This window comes from Limulus polyphemus, unplaced genomic scaffold, assembly GCF_000517525.1.
Source record: "Limulus polyphemus unplaced genomic scaffold, Limulus_polyphemus-2.1.2 Scaffold1960, whole genome shotgun sequence".
Taxonomy (NCBI): domain Eukaryota; kingdom Metazoa; phylum Arthropoda; class Merostomata; order Xiphosura; family Limulidae; genus Limulus; species Limulus polyphemus.
Window position 1 is genome coordinate 81,005 of NW_013667570.1, and position 17,845 is coordinate 98,849.

A 17,845-nucleotide genomic window follows, 5' to 3' on the forward strand; every position below is an offset into this window, starting at 1 on the left:
CTTTTTTTTACTACTTTTTTTACACATAGTATATGGCAGGAATGGCAAAGAGGTTTTAACTGGCTGGCCAAAATAAAATAAGAAGTGTAATATATTTTCAAGTGTGCCATATATTTATACCGTAATGCCCCTTATTAACACCCCCCAGTATTTTTATAAAGCTTACCTTGTGTGACAGCAATGATAATCCAACTTATAATCCAATTTTATTACCACAATTTTGATTTGAAAAAAACAAAAAACAACACACACACACACTCATTAGCATTGAAATCGACAAATCACGTGTGAAAAATAGAATCCGGAACTACACAAATACTATAACTAGCGCCCTCCCCTTTGCATTAATTAGGGTTAATATGGTATACATATACACATACCCACACTTTATTAATTTTTATAGTTACAAGGTTATATGAATATTTATAAATACTGTATTTATTCATTTATTTGACCATTCAGTGAGCGAACAAAATTTCACTGCGAGTCATGTTTGACACGTGTGCCGTCTATTTGCCATCCTGGGTATATGGCATCTCGTTGTCAACTTTCTATATATATATATATATAAAAGTACAGCTTCCAGTGTTGAATACATGGTATCTGATGGTGTCATGTAACCATAACACACATCTTTAATATATTACCATACAATAATAATGGTTAGATAGGTTCTGACAGAGATTAAAAAAAAATCCTTGTATCACCTTGTTTACCGGGATTCCTGATTTTAAATGGAGTTAGCTTGCTACACTGATTAAATGTGATAAATTTCAAAAATTAAAGTGGTTTTGTTTATGACATAAAAAGTGCTTCAGCAAACGTATCATTACACCTTCATATCTTACAGGAATAACTTTGAACAGTCTTCACCAATTAAAGAAACAGACACAGAAAAAAATTAAATCTCCATAAGTAAAACTTGCGGAAACAAACAATGCATAACTTTAACAGCACTTATTTTAGCAATCCCTAATGTCATATTCAAGAAGAAAATTGTACTGTATTTCACCTTGGACCTTCTAAATTTGTCACACTTCGTGTAATCGTCTTAGTATAAGATGTTTCTACACTAAATATTTTTTTATTAAAAGAACTGGTAATTTGGGAAAATTTGAGTTTGCTGTAACATGTTTCACATATAGTTAAAAGCTTCAAAAGTTGTAGGTGATTCACTTAATCAAAATAGACAAAAAAAAAAAGAATGTGCAGTGGACTGCATGCAAGTATTACTTAAGATTAACACTAAGAAACAAATGGTAACCGGGTACTGGGCCTAACAAGAACTAGCTGTACGACTTAAAAGGTAATAAATAATAAAATCAGCTTCAAATTGAAAACAAAACACTCCTTTCTTGATGGGAAAGATGCTCTAGTAAAAAATGATTGTACCTTATAGTTGTCAATATTTTGTCACAAGAAAAGGAAAACAAAAAACTAATTCAAAAACCACTTTCAAGAAATTAAAACCTTCAGTTTGTAGGCATTATTGTATCAATGTGAAGTAAAAATCATAATGTCTCATCGATATAGTTTTGCACAACTACATTTCAAGAGGCTTCAAGCATTGTTAAAGTTTATTCATTTTTCATGCACTAATGGTGGCAGTGATGAAAATAAAATGGATGAATCATATACGAATGTCTTGTACAAAGGTAGCTTTATTTAGATATTGGAAAAGTAAATCAGTAGCGACTTTCACGTGTGGAAAGGAAGGTTATGAATTTAAAAGTTAAACTGGTTAAACATATAACAGTATTGAGTTGGCAAACCAAAAAATGATAATAGATTGCTTAAACCTTTTTACAGAGGGCCATTCAACATGGTATTACGTATATTGGATTTCACTTTACTCTATACTGCCGAGTTAGTGACAGTGTGTGTGGTAGACAAGAGAAAACACCAGATACAATCTTATTATAATGGAGCTTGCGATGTATACGTCCAAAACTCGGTTCTCGGAAACTATTTCACGAATCATCACCAATCATAATTGGGTAATATTTTTACAGTTGAGCAATAAATAAAACAATTGAAATTTCCATGAAAATGATATGTTTCAGATATAAAACAATCAAAAAACAAACTTAAAAAAAATTTATTAGTTTTTCTTTAATGAAAATCTCACGAGTGTTGCAACAGAAAAGCAAGGCACTTTTATTGACAACTGCGTCTACAAAGAAATACTTCAATAAAACCTACTCTGTGATGTAATGCTGTGATGACAGCTCAGTTGTAAACTAAAATTTCAATCAAATCCTTTTTCTCATGGATGGTGAACGTTATTGAATGTCAAGTATGAGTACATTGTTATAGAACTGTCAGACAGTTCCAGAAAAGGTCACAGGGCCAATAGCCTTCTGCAGGAACTAGTAGTTATACCTGTTAGTATTACACTGATACTGAAAAAAAGTGTGCTGAATGCTACTAAACAGAAGGATTGACCTAGAAAGAAGTAATGTTTAACTAATCTCCGTTTATAAAATAAGTGTTTAACTAATAAGTAAGTAATCTCTGATATATTGTTTGTATTTCATAGAACAAAGATGGGTCTAAAAAGCAAGAGGTTCGATATTTTTGTTTTACTAAATACATTATCATATATTTAAAATAAAATGTCCAACTTTATTTCCCAGTAACTTACAAAACTGTCAGTTGTACTTTGTAAATAATATCTAATAATAAAATAAACCGAGGTTTCTATAGAGAAGCCGGTCTAAATTCATGTTTAGTTTTAAATAAAAGATTTATTATAAGAACATAGTTTTACCTTTCTGTACTGTTTTTTTACATCATCTAAAACAGCTTCTGGTTCCACTTGTAGAACCTGAAATATCAACCTTAATTCTGAATATTCAACTAACAAAATCACCGAAAAAACGTTTAAAAAAATAATCATTTTTATTGATGAAACTTGTATCATACAACATATTCAAGGAAACATGATTACTTAGAAATACCTCTAAAGTCCAGCAACCTTATACTAGTACCCCATACAAATCGTACCTGCTGGTTAAAAAAACTGTGAACATTTATATACTTACGTTTAGAGACCTTAAACGGCATACATCTAGATATTGCTTTTATTTTAATTATCAGAACTACATATGAATTTGTATATTAGTCTCATTAATTTTCTTTCAAAACTTATGTTAACTTTGAACACTAAACATTCACCAGTTCATAAAAATTCTCTATCTTCTGAATGGTGTACAAGCTACAGGACGGAATGTCAATATATCTGCTCAATTCTGGACTATTCGTAAAATGTTGATGAATTTTAATAAAGACTGGTTGAAATTATATATATATATATGTTATGACTTCACTACATTTTTAAAATTTTTTTGACATTTTATTCAATTTTCTTCATGTTGTTCAGCTACCAACTTCCAAATAAGTAAAAAATGCTTTAACCATTTTAAATTGCTCTTTGCTAATCTCAATGATAATTATCTACGTACAAACATATTTAATGTTTACCTCCTACTGATTTACGTCAAAAATTGCTAAATAAAAATACAGACTACATACGTATTGTGACCTAGACTGACAAGGTTATTAATAATAATAAAACCTTTGATAACCCACATTAAAACTAGTTTGAAATAAATATTTCTGTCTTAGATATATTAACTTAATGGATAGTTAGAGCTGGGCAATTAACTTGGTTAATTGATATAACTGATTACTTATAAGCTTAAGTTAAACCAATTAAGGTAATGGGAAATTACTGATTAATGTGACAAAAATAATCAACTAATTAGTGTATCTAATTATTACTATTTTAGACTATTCCAACTATCCAAGTAATCAGGACATTGTCATTATGATTTCTCGTTATTATTTTTTAATTAATTCAAGTTTGTTTAGCTTTAAGCCAGGTGAGGGAGGGGGTTCTTATGACTCGAGGGTACAATTCCGAGTGCCACCAAACATGGGAGAGTTATATTTGTTTCTTTACGAGATACAGAAAAGCTGCTGTCCCTAATTTTTTACGAGATGTAAAATTACTTGTTTTGCATTGTGTTATGTTGTAATTTATAACTTGTATAACAACTATACGTGTACAGTGTCTGTCATGTTTGTAAATCACACCTCTTACTTCCCTCAATTTGAGTCGCGGTGTAACGGCACATCCCGAACCCTCAACTCTTTGATCACAGGGCGAGTGCTCACATAGCAAAATGTTTAATAAGTATAAATATGTACAATCAGCATTCTTTCTGTTTCAAAATAAATTTTCAGCTCACTTTATATTAGAATATTGTTTTGAGCATATAATGTCTAATCATATTCTCTTCTACCTCTAAAACGTTGCACGTTCTGTTAAGTCTATTTCTCTTTGTACAGTATATATATACACTTGTGCTTGATCCCATATGTAGTGGTGTTCACATAAAATCATAATCTCAATCATCAGAACAAAGTATATATAATTTGTGCTAACCTTTACCTCATAGTCACTATTATATCTAATATCTTTCTGATTTATAATCAATGTCACAAAGTAATATATATTTTTACCAGCAAAAATTCAGTGGTTTTAGTATAGTCTTGTGAAAAGTTGTGGGAAAAACAGTACAGTATTAACCATATTTTTACCTTGTTACAAGTCTTGTACTGCATTGCATACACGATAAATTCACACGTACAACAGATTACAATTTTAAAAAACTTCTTGTATCCAATGCTGTTTATTATATTTAAACAATGGGTGGATTAAAAACATCTTTACCAAAAATAAAAAAAGCTGAAAACGTGAAGATTAGGTTTGTGTTAGAATAACAGATTAACTAAGACTGACAATTAATTATTTAGCAAATTCCATTAATCACCCAGCTCTGTTAATAGTATACTTAATAAGGTTCTAACCATTGAGATTCTTTTAAATCTCTGTTGAATAGGTATACAGATGTAAAAATTTATAATTTCTCGAGTTACTGATGAGGTTTATTTTTCGGGAGATAATGGCTGCCTTCAATATGTCATTTCACCCATTTTCACTCTCTGAAAATCCATAATCTTACACTAGGAAAGCACACTCAGAATTAATTTAAAACTTATCTATAGTACATAATTTATTTCCAGATTGACTTTACTGTTTGTTTTTTTTTTCTTACATCCTGTACAAAAAAGTGGGAAGATCGGTATATTTCATAACTTTATTCTAAGTGTCCTTCTACCATAAACTTCACCCTCACATAAAACTGTACCTTAAATACAAAATTATGGTATAAACAAACAACATCAGTATGTTTCATATAATTTGAAAGTGTTCTTTAACTACTGAATTCATCTTATCTTATAAACAAAAATATTATGCAAAGTATAACTGATGTTACAAGCGTATCAACATCTTTACCAACTTTTCTTCACACTAATCTATATTTTCCACACAAATATAATTGTTTATTTCTGTAAATATCTGAATGGATTACAAAAATAAAGTATCACTGTATGAAATATAATGATAGAAAAAAAAGTATTTACAAGAATAATAAATAAGTGAAAGACGTGTATAAACAGATACAAAAATAAAACAAACACAAAATATACATTCGCACCTTTTAGAATAACTTCGGTTTTCCTGTGACAACAGGACTATTCATCCTCGTCAACCTTACCTGTAGTTACCAGCGTCGTTTTCTCAAGTTTACTTCCGAGGCAAGTGGCTAGAGGCGCCACTTCAATGCACAAGGGTGGCCACGTCCTCCGTATCCCTATGTTTAAAGAGACATTCCTATTTCTACGCATCTTTCTGGGCCTTTTGAAATAATTATAGTGTACACGTACATGTAGAACAGAGGACTGAGCACAGTGTTGGTGTTTGAATCACTGTGTCATCATTGTTTCTGATGCCAATTACGTCGGACTAAATTCCACAACTGTCTATATTGTACACAGTTTATACCAAACATATACTTTACTTTGTACTACTTAAAAAAAATAAAAAATAAATACCCACAATGTTAAACATAAAACACATTCTACCAATTTTATATCTTAATATGTAATTTGTTACTGTAACTAAGAGAATGTAGTTGGTATTCTAATGTCCGCACATGTATTTCATCCCACAATAACGGATTTGTATGTATTTATAAAGCACGAAACAACCATTTGCAGGGTTAACGCAAACAAGTAAATTCTGTAATGATATTAAAATCTACTTATCTGAAGGTTCTTATTAAAGTATAAGTATACAAAGAAAAAGCAAGGTACTGTTTGTACATTTCTTTATTACAATTTGAAAAAAAATAACATTGTCTTTTCTCGTCTCCTCAAATACTATCACGTTTCTTAGAAAAATGTTTATATCATAAAAAAATATAAAACATTCTGAACTTCTCAAAATATCAAGCTGTTTCCCAACCTAAATTTTTATGTGATGAGCAAACCAGAGAAATAGTTAGTCTGTGAAATGGTTAAAATAATTTAATTTGTGATTATGAGGTGCTTCAAAATTATTTTATATTAAGAGTTTCCACTCATCTACGACTGAAACAGGTTCTTTACAAAACTTGACTGTAAAAGGTATAATAAGGCAGACGAAACCTGATTAATTATACTTTTAACTTTTTAACACTTACTAAGTAAACGAAATTGTTCACTCGCATAACATGAAAAGATAGGTAAAAAACAAAAACAACAAATGGTATTGAATTAGTCATAATATAGATAGACAATATTTTATTCTGAATCATGTTAATATTTTTAAATATATGCATAAGCATGTTATCTTGTAAGTTAGATGTGGAGATAAAAAAAAAAAAGGTATCAACTTTGTGTATGGTGGAAGCAATTCAGTTACCGGATCATTTAAGGCGTGTAAGTTGAGGACAGTACGTAACAAATCTGATTATTCTGTAGTACAGCCTTGAAAAATACAAGAATGTAATGCAGATTAATATTTGTATTTCATTTCAAATTCACACACATCTGTTATTCTAGTATAAACAGCTGAGAATCACAATCTGTAAGATAAACATTTGGACATATTTATCACATTGATTTTATTATAATCACAACTGATTGTCTTTAAAATGTACACAAAATCCTTTACGTAACTCTACCTCAAATGGGTTAAGGTTGAAGTAAGTTGAGCCAGGACGGAGAAGACGATCAATTTGTTGTTTAGGAGTAAGGACAGAATCTCTCTTCTCTATTTCTTTTACCTTAAAAAACAAAACAAAAACCATTTAAACCAGAAGTTATCTAGTGATGTTGATGGTCCATCTTATCTACTGGTTATTATGCTTTGTTGAATAACAACCAAGTAGACTTTTGATTAATTAGAGGCACATATAAATTGTCAAATTCTTACGCTACTCAACAGGAGGACTACAGAAACTGAATATGGTTTCACAGCAATGTGAATGTCAACTTACAGTAAAACTTCTTAAGTCTTACCAAAGAGCTCAAGTATAAATCATTAGTGTTATATTCATCAACTCTACATTATTGTCCATAGACAGCAGACTTCTACTTGCCAGTGTCAAATGGGGCAAATCATGGTTCAGATTTTTGGCTTACATGAACTATATTTTTTTTTTATGTATTAAGATGATTGTTGGGTCAACTGTAAAAAGTATAAATAACTTTTTAGGGATACCACGAAATATCACACAAGAGGGAGCCATTATGCGATAGAACTCAATGGAAGATTTTCCAAAAGCTTTGATTTTAAATCAAGTGGGTGATATAGATTATGCATCTTTTTTTGTTCATCAATCTAAAAATGCTTTAACGAATGAGAACAACATCATACTAATGAAACTCTACATATCAACAACAATTAAAACAAAAATTAGATAAAATTAAAAACCTAGTGATACTATAAAACCAAGTTTTTGTTTTTTTTTGGCAGTTTCACATCATATCAGTGACAATACATCTAAAAATGTATTAAATGGATGTCATTTATTAGTGCAAAATGTTTATTTCACATAGAAACAACCGGAAAACATAACATATGGACTACAGAAGGGTGTAAGAATCCACATAGCCCAAAATGATAGAATGTTGAGTTCTGGCTACTGTGAAATCCAGACATACTAGCCACGGGCTAATGTGGTTCTACTTACACAGAACATGTGCATAAAACACAAGCTTTTATTTAATTATTACAATTTACTAAAATCCTAGCTGTTATTTATTCTTTTAAACTACTAAATAATGTCTAGTGTCACTTTTGTAAGATCAGCAACCTGTTTATCAACAATTTGCTAATCTATCACAAGCTTGATAAACATAAATGCGTAACTCAATTATCATCTTTTAAATTAAGATATGCCATCATTTAGTTTCATACTTACAAAACTTTATAATCTGTATGATTATTTAACACTGGAATTAAAACTGATAGGAATAAGTGTGAGAAGTTCTAAAAGCCACTTCGTTTTACTCTGTCCTGAAAACAATAGGAAGAAGAGAGACAAGTTTAAGATTTGAAACGATAGACTAGGCTCTAGCTAAGACATTTTACTTTTTAGGGTTAGTGCTATCAGCAGTAGTGGAGGTTGGCATCATATGGGATTCTAAGAGGGGACTCAATGAATTTTTAAGAAATGAAAGATTGATTTACAAATTTTATTTACTCATCCTATATGTCTGGGAAGATGAAAAAACTACACAAAATAGACAGAGATGGTTATCCTATCAGTCTCCAAGATAATCTTAATAAGGTAACCTATTAGCCCTTTTCTTTCCCAAGAGAAGATAAGTCAGAGATCTTAACCTATCTCGTAAAGCATCCATCCCATCCATTGCCAAAATCATCCTAGTCACCTTTTCTTTCAATAAATCCACATCCTTTATATGATAAGGAGACCAGAAGCATACATAGTATTCAAAGTGAGACCTAACTAGTAACTTGTATAGATAATTACCCCTTTTGACTAGTAATCAATATGTTTAACCCTCTTGCTACAGATCTTCCTATGGTCAGTGGTCAAAGGGCATGTCATCATATTTGTAGACATACATTCAAAATTTCATTGAACTATTTTATGAATGTATGTCAATAATTTTGGCATCAAATTGTAGATTATAATTCAAATGTTAGTATTGTACATTAATTAATTTCTTAATTTATAAGTAAATAAAAAAAAAAATCCTAAATATAAATTTTTGTGTGTCACATGGTATACTGAGTGCAGGTTTGGTTCAAATTAATGTTTGTGAAGTCCAAATACAGAGTTTGTAGTTTCTAATGAATTAGAAACTCAAACTCTGTAAAGTTTTTCGAAGATACACATACTGTATGAAAAGTTATAGTATGAAAACTATACCAAGGACAAAATGGGACCGAGCCCGTAGTGAGAGAGTTTACACTATAAAATTCTGTTAGCTATGCTACTATCTTCAATGGCTTTAATTGATTATCCACTGCTTATACTAAGATCCTTTTATTTAGTCACACTATTGGGTGAGTTCCCATCAATATTAAATATATGATGAAAATTATGATAACTTGCATTATTATAATTACAGGTCATTTGTCAAACATTTCACCAATTAATCAAAGTTATTCTGCAGTACCTCAACATCTTCAATACAGCTAGAAATACTAAAGAGTTTAATATCATCTTCAAGCTTTATTAAATAAGTCTCTATCAATTTCACTAATGTAAATAAAAACAACAACAAAGGTACGTCCAAGCACTAACACCCGAGGCCCTCCGTGAGTTACAATGGTCATTTTCACTGGACTTCATTAATTAACAACTTTTTCCAATCTAAGCATCCCAAAATTCAATGTCCGAATAACATGATTTTCTCAGCTAATCTTTTGTGTGGCATCTTATCAACAACTTTTGGGAAATTTACATTCAACACAGTTCTTTTTACTAACCTGGAAAAATACAGCAATTATTGGTATTCTCTGTCAGATAAAATAACTTCCAATCAGAGTAAGTCATGGAAAAATACAGCAATTATTGGTATTCTCTGTCAGATAAAATAACTTCCAATCAGAGTAAATTATGTACTTAAAACAAAACTAAAAATCAACCAGGCCATGAGTACAGCTTATTAAAAGTACTTTTCCTAAGTTTTTATCCATAACTATTAGAATGTACCGTTTCATCAGTTCGGTACCTTTGCTGTTAACAATATTTTCGGCCATAATCCCAATAAAATTTCATAAAGTTCTGCCAGTTTAGAAACCTTAGGTTAGTCCTAACTACATATTTTAAGTTTACAATGTAAACCACTCTTTATAATAAAAGTGTAATAATGAAATATAAAACAAGATAAAAAAGTAATAACATTCAATATACTAACTAGTATAACCAATACTGTTAATGAAAGTAACGATACATAAACAATATAGTATATCTTGCTCAGGAAAAACAAATGTCAGCTGCCATTTTGAACCGCTGATACAGATACATTTTTTTTTTGGAAAACTGTAACCCTGCTCTCCAACCAGGTTTCTTGACCAAAGAAAACTCATTAAGCCACCGCCTACTACATACTATCAGACAAGTTACAACTACAAAAACTACTGTTTATGAAGATATAAAGTAATAAATGAAAACTTAAATGTCTATCCTCTGTAACGAACACTACAGGAAGTAATAAATACTGTTGTATCTTTTGTAAAATCTGAAACAGTCTCTTGAAAGATAAAAGTTATATAAAAATAATAATACAAAGTCCGGAAAAGAAAAGGAGGAATTAATTAGCAAGCTGTAAAAATACGGAAATATTTTCACATTTTCCCTCACAAGTTTCAACATATTTTGTGTGTAAAATATACATGAAGTAGCAGAAATAAAATAGAAATGAGGAATATTTTCGTTATAAGAATATTTATAACCATGTTCTCAGATGAACTCACTTCCTAAAGTTAAGTGTCGTAAGTGCTTAAACAAGTTAGGCTTCTGAATTTCAACCATAACTAATTTAAATGAAAAGTTTTACAATGACATAATAAGCTTTGTTTTAGTGGGTGTTGAATATGTACACAGTACTAATTCTGATGACAATTTGCCTCATTGAGGATAGTACCCAAACTCAGACAGTGATTATTCCAGAGTGGACTGTGACCAATATTGCTCCTCTTGAGATAAACAAGAAAGAAAGTCTTTCATTATTCTACATGTGCATCTTCAGAAACACCTTTTAGGTCAAGTTTAAAGGAATTTCCCAAAATATCAACCACAGGAAGACCTAGGAAATTCTGTGGGAATGGTTCAAGAGTAAAGTCATTACAGTCAAAGCTGAATTAAATGTATACTATAACAAGTGAGCCAAAGTGGATAATTTGGAAACTTCTGTCAAGTAAATGTTCACTACCTTTCTAAACTAGCTGATAAATTATTTGGTATTTTGAAAAAATAATAACAACATGATATAATACCTTAATATATAGAAATCTTGCAAAGAATTTTAAAGTACTTAAATTTACATTTGTAAAAATGTGGACTAGACATCTTCCATTTCAATTTAAATAAATGGCTAATTTAACAAAAACTTGTCAAAAACAGTAAGCAAGACATGACTTGACATCTGTTTTCTTTTAGCTCTGTTTACATAAAACTTCATACATTACGTAGTGTTTTTCTAATATTACCAGGTTTATGAACATTTGATGTAAACCATTTACCTCATCTTAATTTAAAAGGGGAAATGAATGCTAAAAAAAAGACCTGGGATTTTTTTCGGTGTTTGATCAAACCATTTAAAAATGAAATCCATCATTATAAAGATTGCATTCTAAACCAAAGGTTGTTTTTAAATTGAATTATTGTAATACGAAAATGCAAAAGTTATAAATTTATGTAACTTACTGTTATACATAGAAGCTTTACAGATTCATTACTGTAAACAACAAAAAAGAATCTTAGTTCAAACACTATTTTATTTTAAAAGATTTTGTGTTCATGGTAGCTACTAACAAATATCTGAACACTTTAAATGAAGTGTGGATTTTACAAAAATTTTAATAATGAAAGTGTAGAAAATGTACCAAGTATGATATATTTATTCAAGCTAAAGAGTAGTTATTCCTAGGTTCTGCAGTTTAAAGGACTCATATCGCTTTGTATTTCAATTAAGGGAGCCACAGTGGAAATTTTGAGGAGCACCTTTGAGACAGTTTTTTATATCAAAAAGTATTATTAAAGATGAACAGTTTTATTTGGTTGGTGAAATAGGATTGTGGTTAGAATTGTTACAATTTTACACCTTTTAAGTTTCTAAAGTAAAACCGTAAGTAACGTGTGTGTGGATGAGGCACATTAAGCATAAGAAAGTTAGCTGTGTTGAACCCGGAATGTCATGGATGGATGCATAATAAGCACTGATAATAACATTGTAAGTAGTATTTTAGAGGTGCTCTTGGGTCATATTAGTACAATAACTTTGTATACATTACTTGTCTGTAATATAGATCACGTTACAAATGTTGTCATGCTTTATATAATTTCTTTTAAACATAGACTTACAACAACGAGCCATAAACAACACAAAGAAATGTAAACGTAATCATACACCTGACCATCACAAGTGTGGTTTGTACCTCAGCTGCTTGCCATATTTTTTTGGAAAAATAAAATATTCCAGGTTATCGCTATCTTGAATTTTATAAAGCCAAAAGTTAGGTTCTTATCAAAGTGTAAGAATAATTTGAGGCATTTTTATAACTTACTAAACTCTTGATTAAGACAAGTTAAAAAAGAAGCAGTGTATTTGAAAAGCTTTACAACCTGAACCGAATGGCATTTACAACCTCTATTGTATACAATACAAATACAAAACTTGAAGCACTCATTCACATAGACTAACAATCAGACTGTGAGGTCTACCTGTGATGCTCGAACCTCTGTCTCATCAACTAACTAACCACTAAATTATATCAGAATATACAAAGCACTGCCTAAATTCAGTAAATTATGCACACACAATACCTCAGTATCAATAGGAATGTGAACTAAGAATCTCTTTCATTACATGTTTAATGAGTATTATTTTGACATTATTATTAACAACACCTGCTAACACCATGAAATGTAGTGGCATAAATTCTTATATAGTCAATAGGGTACTAGGTGATAACCCCAGGGGTTCAACAGACACATGCTGTAGGACACAGAAGAGGTTCTTTCACCAATTTTCCCAGTGGTATTCTGATCATTCACCATCTTTTGCTTTTTCTACCCTTACAATATGATACTTTGCTTTGTGGCAGTTTCACTCCCGCTAAATCTTGACGAAGACTTTCCATAATTGCTGCTTTCACATTACTGGTGTACAGGAGGTCAACATACCACTGGTAGAGTTGTGCTGGATTTCCTAAAGAGGTTTCTTTTGTGAGTCTATCAGCTTCCTAGCACAGTTTTACCCCCATATGGCCTAGTACATACATCCAGGTGATGATCTTTTCTTAGCTTTCCACCATCCACCTGGGAGCTAACCACTCTGGATTTTAAACAGTACTACCTGTAAGTTAGTTACAAATATTATGATGATGGCACTGTATTTGTAGTTCATCATTGCTCTCAGGACTACAGAGAAAAATCTTCTTAATAGCTTCCAGCTTCATCCTCATGCTGGTTTTGGGAAACTTGAATACTCCACAAGCCTTATTCAATATACCGTTGCTTTATAAGACAATGAATGCCCACTTGGTTTTCTCACCATCTTTGGTGTAAGGACCTTCTGTGGCTACGATAACAGATGACTATCGGCCATAGTCTATAAACAGATACTAATAGGCTTTTTCTGCTTCACCCTATGCCCATTCTTTGTATTTTCAGTCTAGGCTGATTTTCACGGATCTCAGTTGAGCCAAATGTTTATTCCACACAGGTAAACCTGAGATTTGGTAGTAAATTATCTCAATTAATGGCTGTATAGCACCTTTTCATCTATGACTGTCTCTTCGGGTGCTTTTTTAGGTCATCCCCAACTTATTTCGTATTAGCAGGGTCTTTGTGAAGTGGGAATGTCCTAATTAAAAAGGACTTTACACTGCATGTCTCTAGCAAAGTATTTTGCTTGTAAGGACTGTTGTTGTTCTGTGATGCTGCAGAGGCTTGCGAGGTGTAACAGGGCCTTGAAAAGGGTGGCTGAAGTACATCCAGTGGAAAGTCTTAAATAAGTGTTATTTATCTTTTCAATCTCATCTATCTGTACAGCACTCGTCCTAATTATCAGTAGTGCACATCCAGGGTGGTGTGGATAAGCAGGTTATGACATTCTTCTACTCTGTTGCAACTTTTATTGCACTGATACCTTTGGTAGCTCTGGTTATTATGGTATTAATGTGGCTGGTGAAGTCGAGTTGTCTGTCAAAGGTTACACCACATAAATTACTTTGTTTTTCTTATAGAAGGATAGCAATGCCCACAAAAAGATGGTAGTGGTTTAGCATGTTTTTTAGTTCTTTAGCATGTCTGTTGTTGAGTGCACAGAATATGGCTTTGGCATGATTGATGACCATTCCTGTGGCAATGCACCTTTGTTTCATCCTACTTAGAGATGGTTGCATCTTGCCTTTGATTTCAGCTTCTACCATTTCACATCAGAATGTTGTCAGCAAAGATTAGCACATGGCTGGGGAATCAAGCAGGGCTAGACACAGAATGTACATAGTTAAGAGGACGAGTGTTAGTGGTGATCCAGTCTGATTGCTAGATTCCATGCTTCATGATGCATCTTTTCATAGATAATACAGCTATATTGTCACACTGGTGTCTATTATGGCTATAAGGGGATTTGAGGAATTCCTGAAAAACAGAAGGTAGTTTAATACTTTAGCCAAGGTTGTTGTTTTTTTTTTGCCTGGCAGTAGGATACCAAATCAGTTTGGCTAATCACCAAGCAGCCAGCCATATATCAATTAAAAGTTTTGCTACTCACAGGGAAAATACAAAATTTTTTATAAGCAGTTAAATTACAAAATAAGAATAATCAACACTGGTTGTTTTCAAGTCGTGAAGCATTTATTTAAACTAACTCAAGGGTGAAGATGAATGACAGTTGCTAAGAAGTTTACAACAAACTCCTGACCAAGAAGAATTAACTTGAGATATTTTTAAAAATAAAAATCACTCATCAAAAAGGCATCTGTATCAGCAATAATTTAAATAATAATAATCTTACCACTTATCCTTATTTATTACTGGCATAATTGGTTGCTTATCATTTTCCCTAAAACTTAAAAGTAAAAGAAAGAAATCCAGTTTTAAAATTTGAAAATATGGTCATCCAAGATATTTAATTATTATTATTAAACACTTTACGTTAATACCAATAGCTGTTAGTAGGCTCTTTTCCTTATGTTGTAAAAATTCAAAAACCCAACCTAGTAGAAGACCCCAATGTTTGATTTTACTTTCCCTAGGCCTATCTGCTAAAAGTCAGTTGTATAGTTATATAATAATACAAAGATTATATAAGTACTGTGTGGTATTAAAAATCCTACAACAGTGTGCTAAGACTAAAAAGTTAGTTAAACTAATTACGTTAGGGCTATCTAAATGTTGTTAGTTTAAATATATTAAGTATAAAATGTAAACAAACATATTTCATTAACTTTGACATACGTTTAAGCCATAAAGAATAACTGAAATAAGTTAGTTATTCATTTACACAAACCTCAACATAAAAATTGTTAAACAATGAATCTGAGGATGATGAACAACCACCAGTACTCGCCGCCATTTTTCAGAAAAATTCTTAACAAATACGGCATTTACTCACTAGATGGTGCCTAAAGTAGATGTTTTATTAAGGGAAAATGTATTTCACATTATCTTCTGAAGACAGCTACCTACGTAGATCAAAACTAAAAATCTACCCGCAAATTGCTGCAATGACTATTGGTTATAACTAATTAAACATACTTCCCTTACGTTTTTGCTTATTAAGATTAGGATGTATTGTTTCCTCAGTTGGGTACCTTCACTGTTAACGATATTTTCAGCCGTAAGCCCACTAAAATCACACAAGTTCGGCCAGCTTGGAGGATTTAAATCAGTCTTAAATCCATATACTAATCTAACAATGCAAAAAATCTCTATAATAAAATTATACAAATAATACAACTAGATATATCAAATATTCTAATCAATACAACTAATTAAAGTAACATCAAAGGAAATGATAGGATACATTTCATGAAACACATAAACGCTAGTTGTTAGCTGAAATTACTTCTAAGTCCACAAATGTACATTGATATTGTTACGTCTCCGTTCGTTAGTTGATTTTCCGTAAATTCGTTCCGACGAAACTTTCTTAAATAAAACTGGTTTATTCTTTCTGAATATAACTTTGCGATACACTTAATTTCAACAGTCGCGCTATAACAAACGCTATAATTCTCAACAAACGTCTCACGTGCTCAACAATATTCTCTCTGACTGCAGTTCAATTACTCATTCCCTGTGCAGTCACTTTGTGACCGTCTTATATAAACAAGACTAACACATATCTAGTAAACGCTAGAGCATTCATGAAGGAACAGGATATTTCTAGAAGAAGATGGCGTGATACTAGTCACGTGACCTCGCTGATGCAACAATATGATCGATGGGGAATGGAATTACTCCTAATGCTATCCATTTTCCTGACATAAATTTGTTGATGGAGGAAGTAGTCCCAAAAGCACCACAGGACCTGGAGCATTGTTCCTATAAAGTGCAATTAGTCCTCCATATACTAAGGACTAGCAGTTACACATTAGCGAGTACTAAATTCATACTAACAGTGATCAGTCAGACCGAAACAATAATATTTCCAAATACACCAATCATACCTCAACACTTCCCAATAAAGACAAACCACATGGACAACATTATAAAACAAGAATTAATATTAACTAGATAAATAATCTAAACAGTAACATACTACATAATATCAAGGAGCTTCACACCCATGTTTTCTAAGTATGTATATTCATATTAACTAGAATTCAAATAAATTTAAATAATTATTAGTTTCGAAAGTTAAAGCTGTAACAAGATATGAGTCATGTTTCAGGAAATCCTACAAATGGCAAATATTTATCAGTTATATATCAAAATTCAGTAGTTTTACACGCAAGAAGTTATCAGAAATATCTTAGAACCTATTGTACTCACTGGTATTTTTTTAGTCATATGCTAGAATTTGCTGCTTAATATCTCATTAGCTCATCATATAAATGAGAGAGTGACAGGAATCTTATCTTACATACTGAGATATTTTTTCCAATGACTTATAACTCATACCATTGACTCTAAAGTTACTTTTTTACATCGTTTATTTTGTGTAATTTTAGCAGTATGTGTGTTTTAAACTTTAGCACTATGAGGCGTTTATTTTGTGTAATGTTAGCAGTATATGTGTTTTATACTTTAGCACTATGTGGCGTTTATTTTGTGTAATTTTAGCAGTATATGTGTTTTAAACTTTAGCACTATGAGGCGTTTATTTTGTGTCATTTTAGCAGTATATGTGTGTTATAAACTTTAGCACTATGAGGCGTTTATTTTGTGTAATTTTAGCAGTATATGTGTTTTAAACTTTAGAACTATGAGGCGTTTATTTTGTTTAATTTTAGCAGTATTTGTGTTTTAAACTTTAGCACTATGGGGCGTTTATTTTGTGTAATTTTAGCTGTATATGTGTGTTATAAACTTTAGCACTATGAGGCGTTTATTTTGTTTAATTTTAGCAGTATATGTGTTATAAATATTAGCACTATGGGGCGTTTATTTTATGTAGTTTTAGCAGTATATGTGTTATAAATGTTAGCACTATGGGGCGTTTATTTTGTGTAATTTTATCAGTATATGTGTTATAAATGTTAGCACTATGGGGCGTTTATTTTGTGTAATTTTATCAGTAT

The 17,845-nt window shown here is 31.3% G+C and overlaps 1 protein-coding gene across 1 annotated transcript in view; it reads right to left on the minus strand.

The window, feature by feature from the left end:
* LOC106465488 (dnaJ homolog subfamily C member 8-like) overlaps window positions 1-15,687 on the minus strand; it is a 25,799-nt gene extending 10,112 nt beyond the window's left edge. The window contains exons 1-3 of the mRNA XM_013925716.2: window positions 15,610-15,687; window positions 7,077-7,178; window positions 2,771-2,827 (exon numbers count right to left, since the gene is read on the minus strand). Of these exons, the coding sequence (XP_013781170.1) occupies window positions 2,771-2,827; window positions 7,077-7,178; window positions 15,610-15,675 (225 nt within the window). The 5' untranslated portion in view covers window positions 15,676-15,687. The remainder of the gene's footprint in view (window positions 1-2,770; window positions 2,828-7,076; window positions 7,179-15,609) is intronic.
* Between the last annotated feature and the right edge of the window lie 2,158 nt (window positions 15,688-17,845).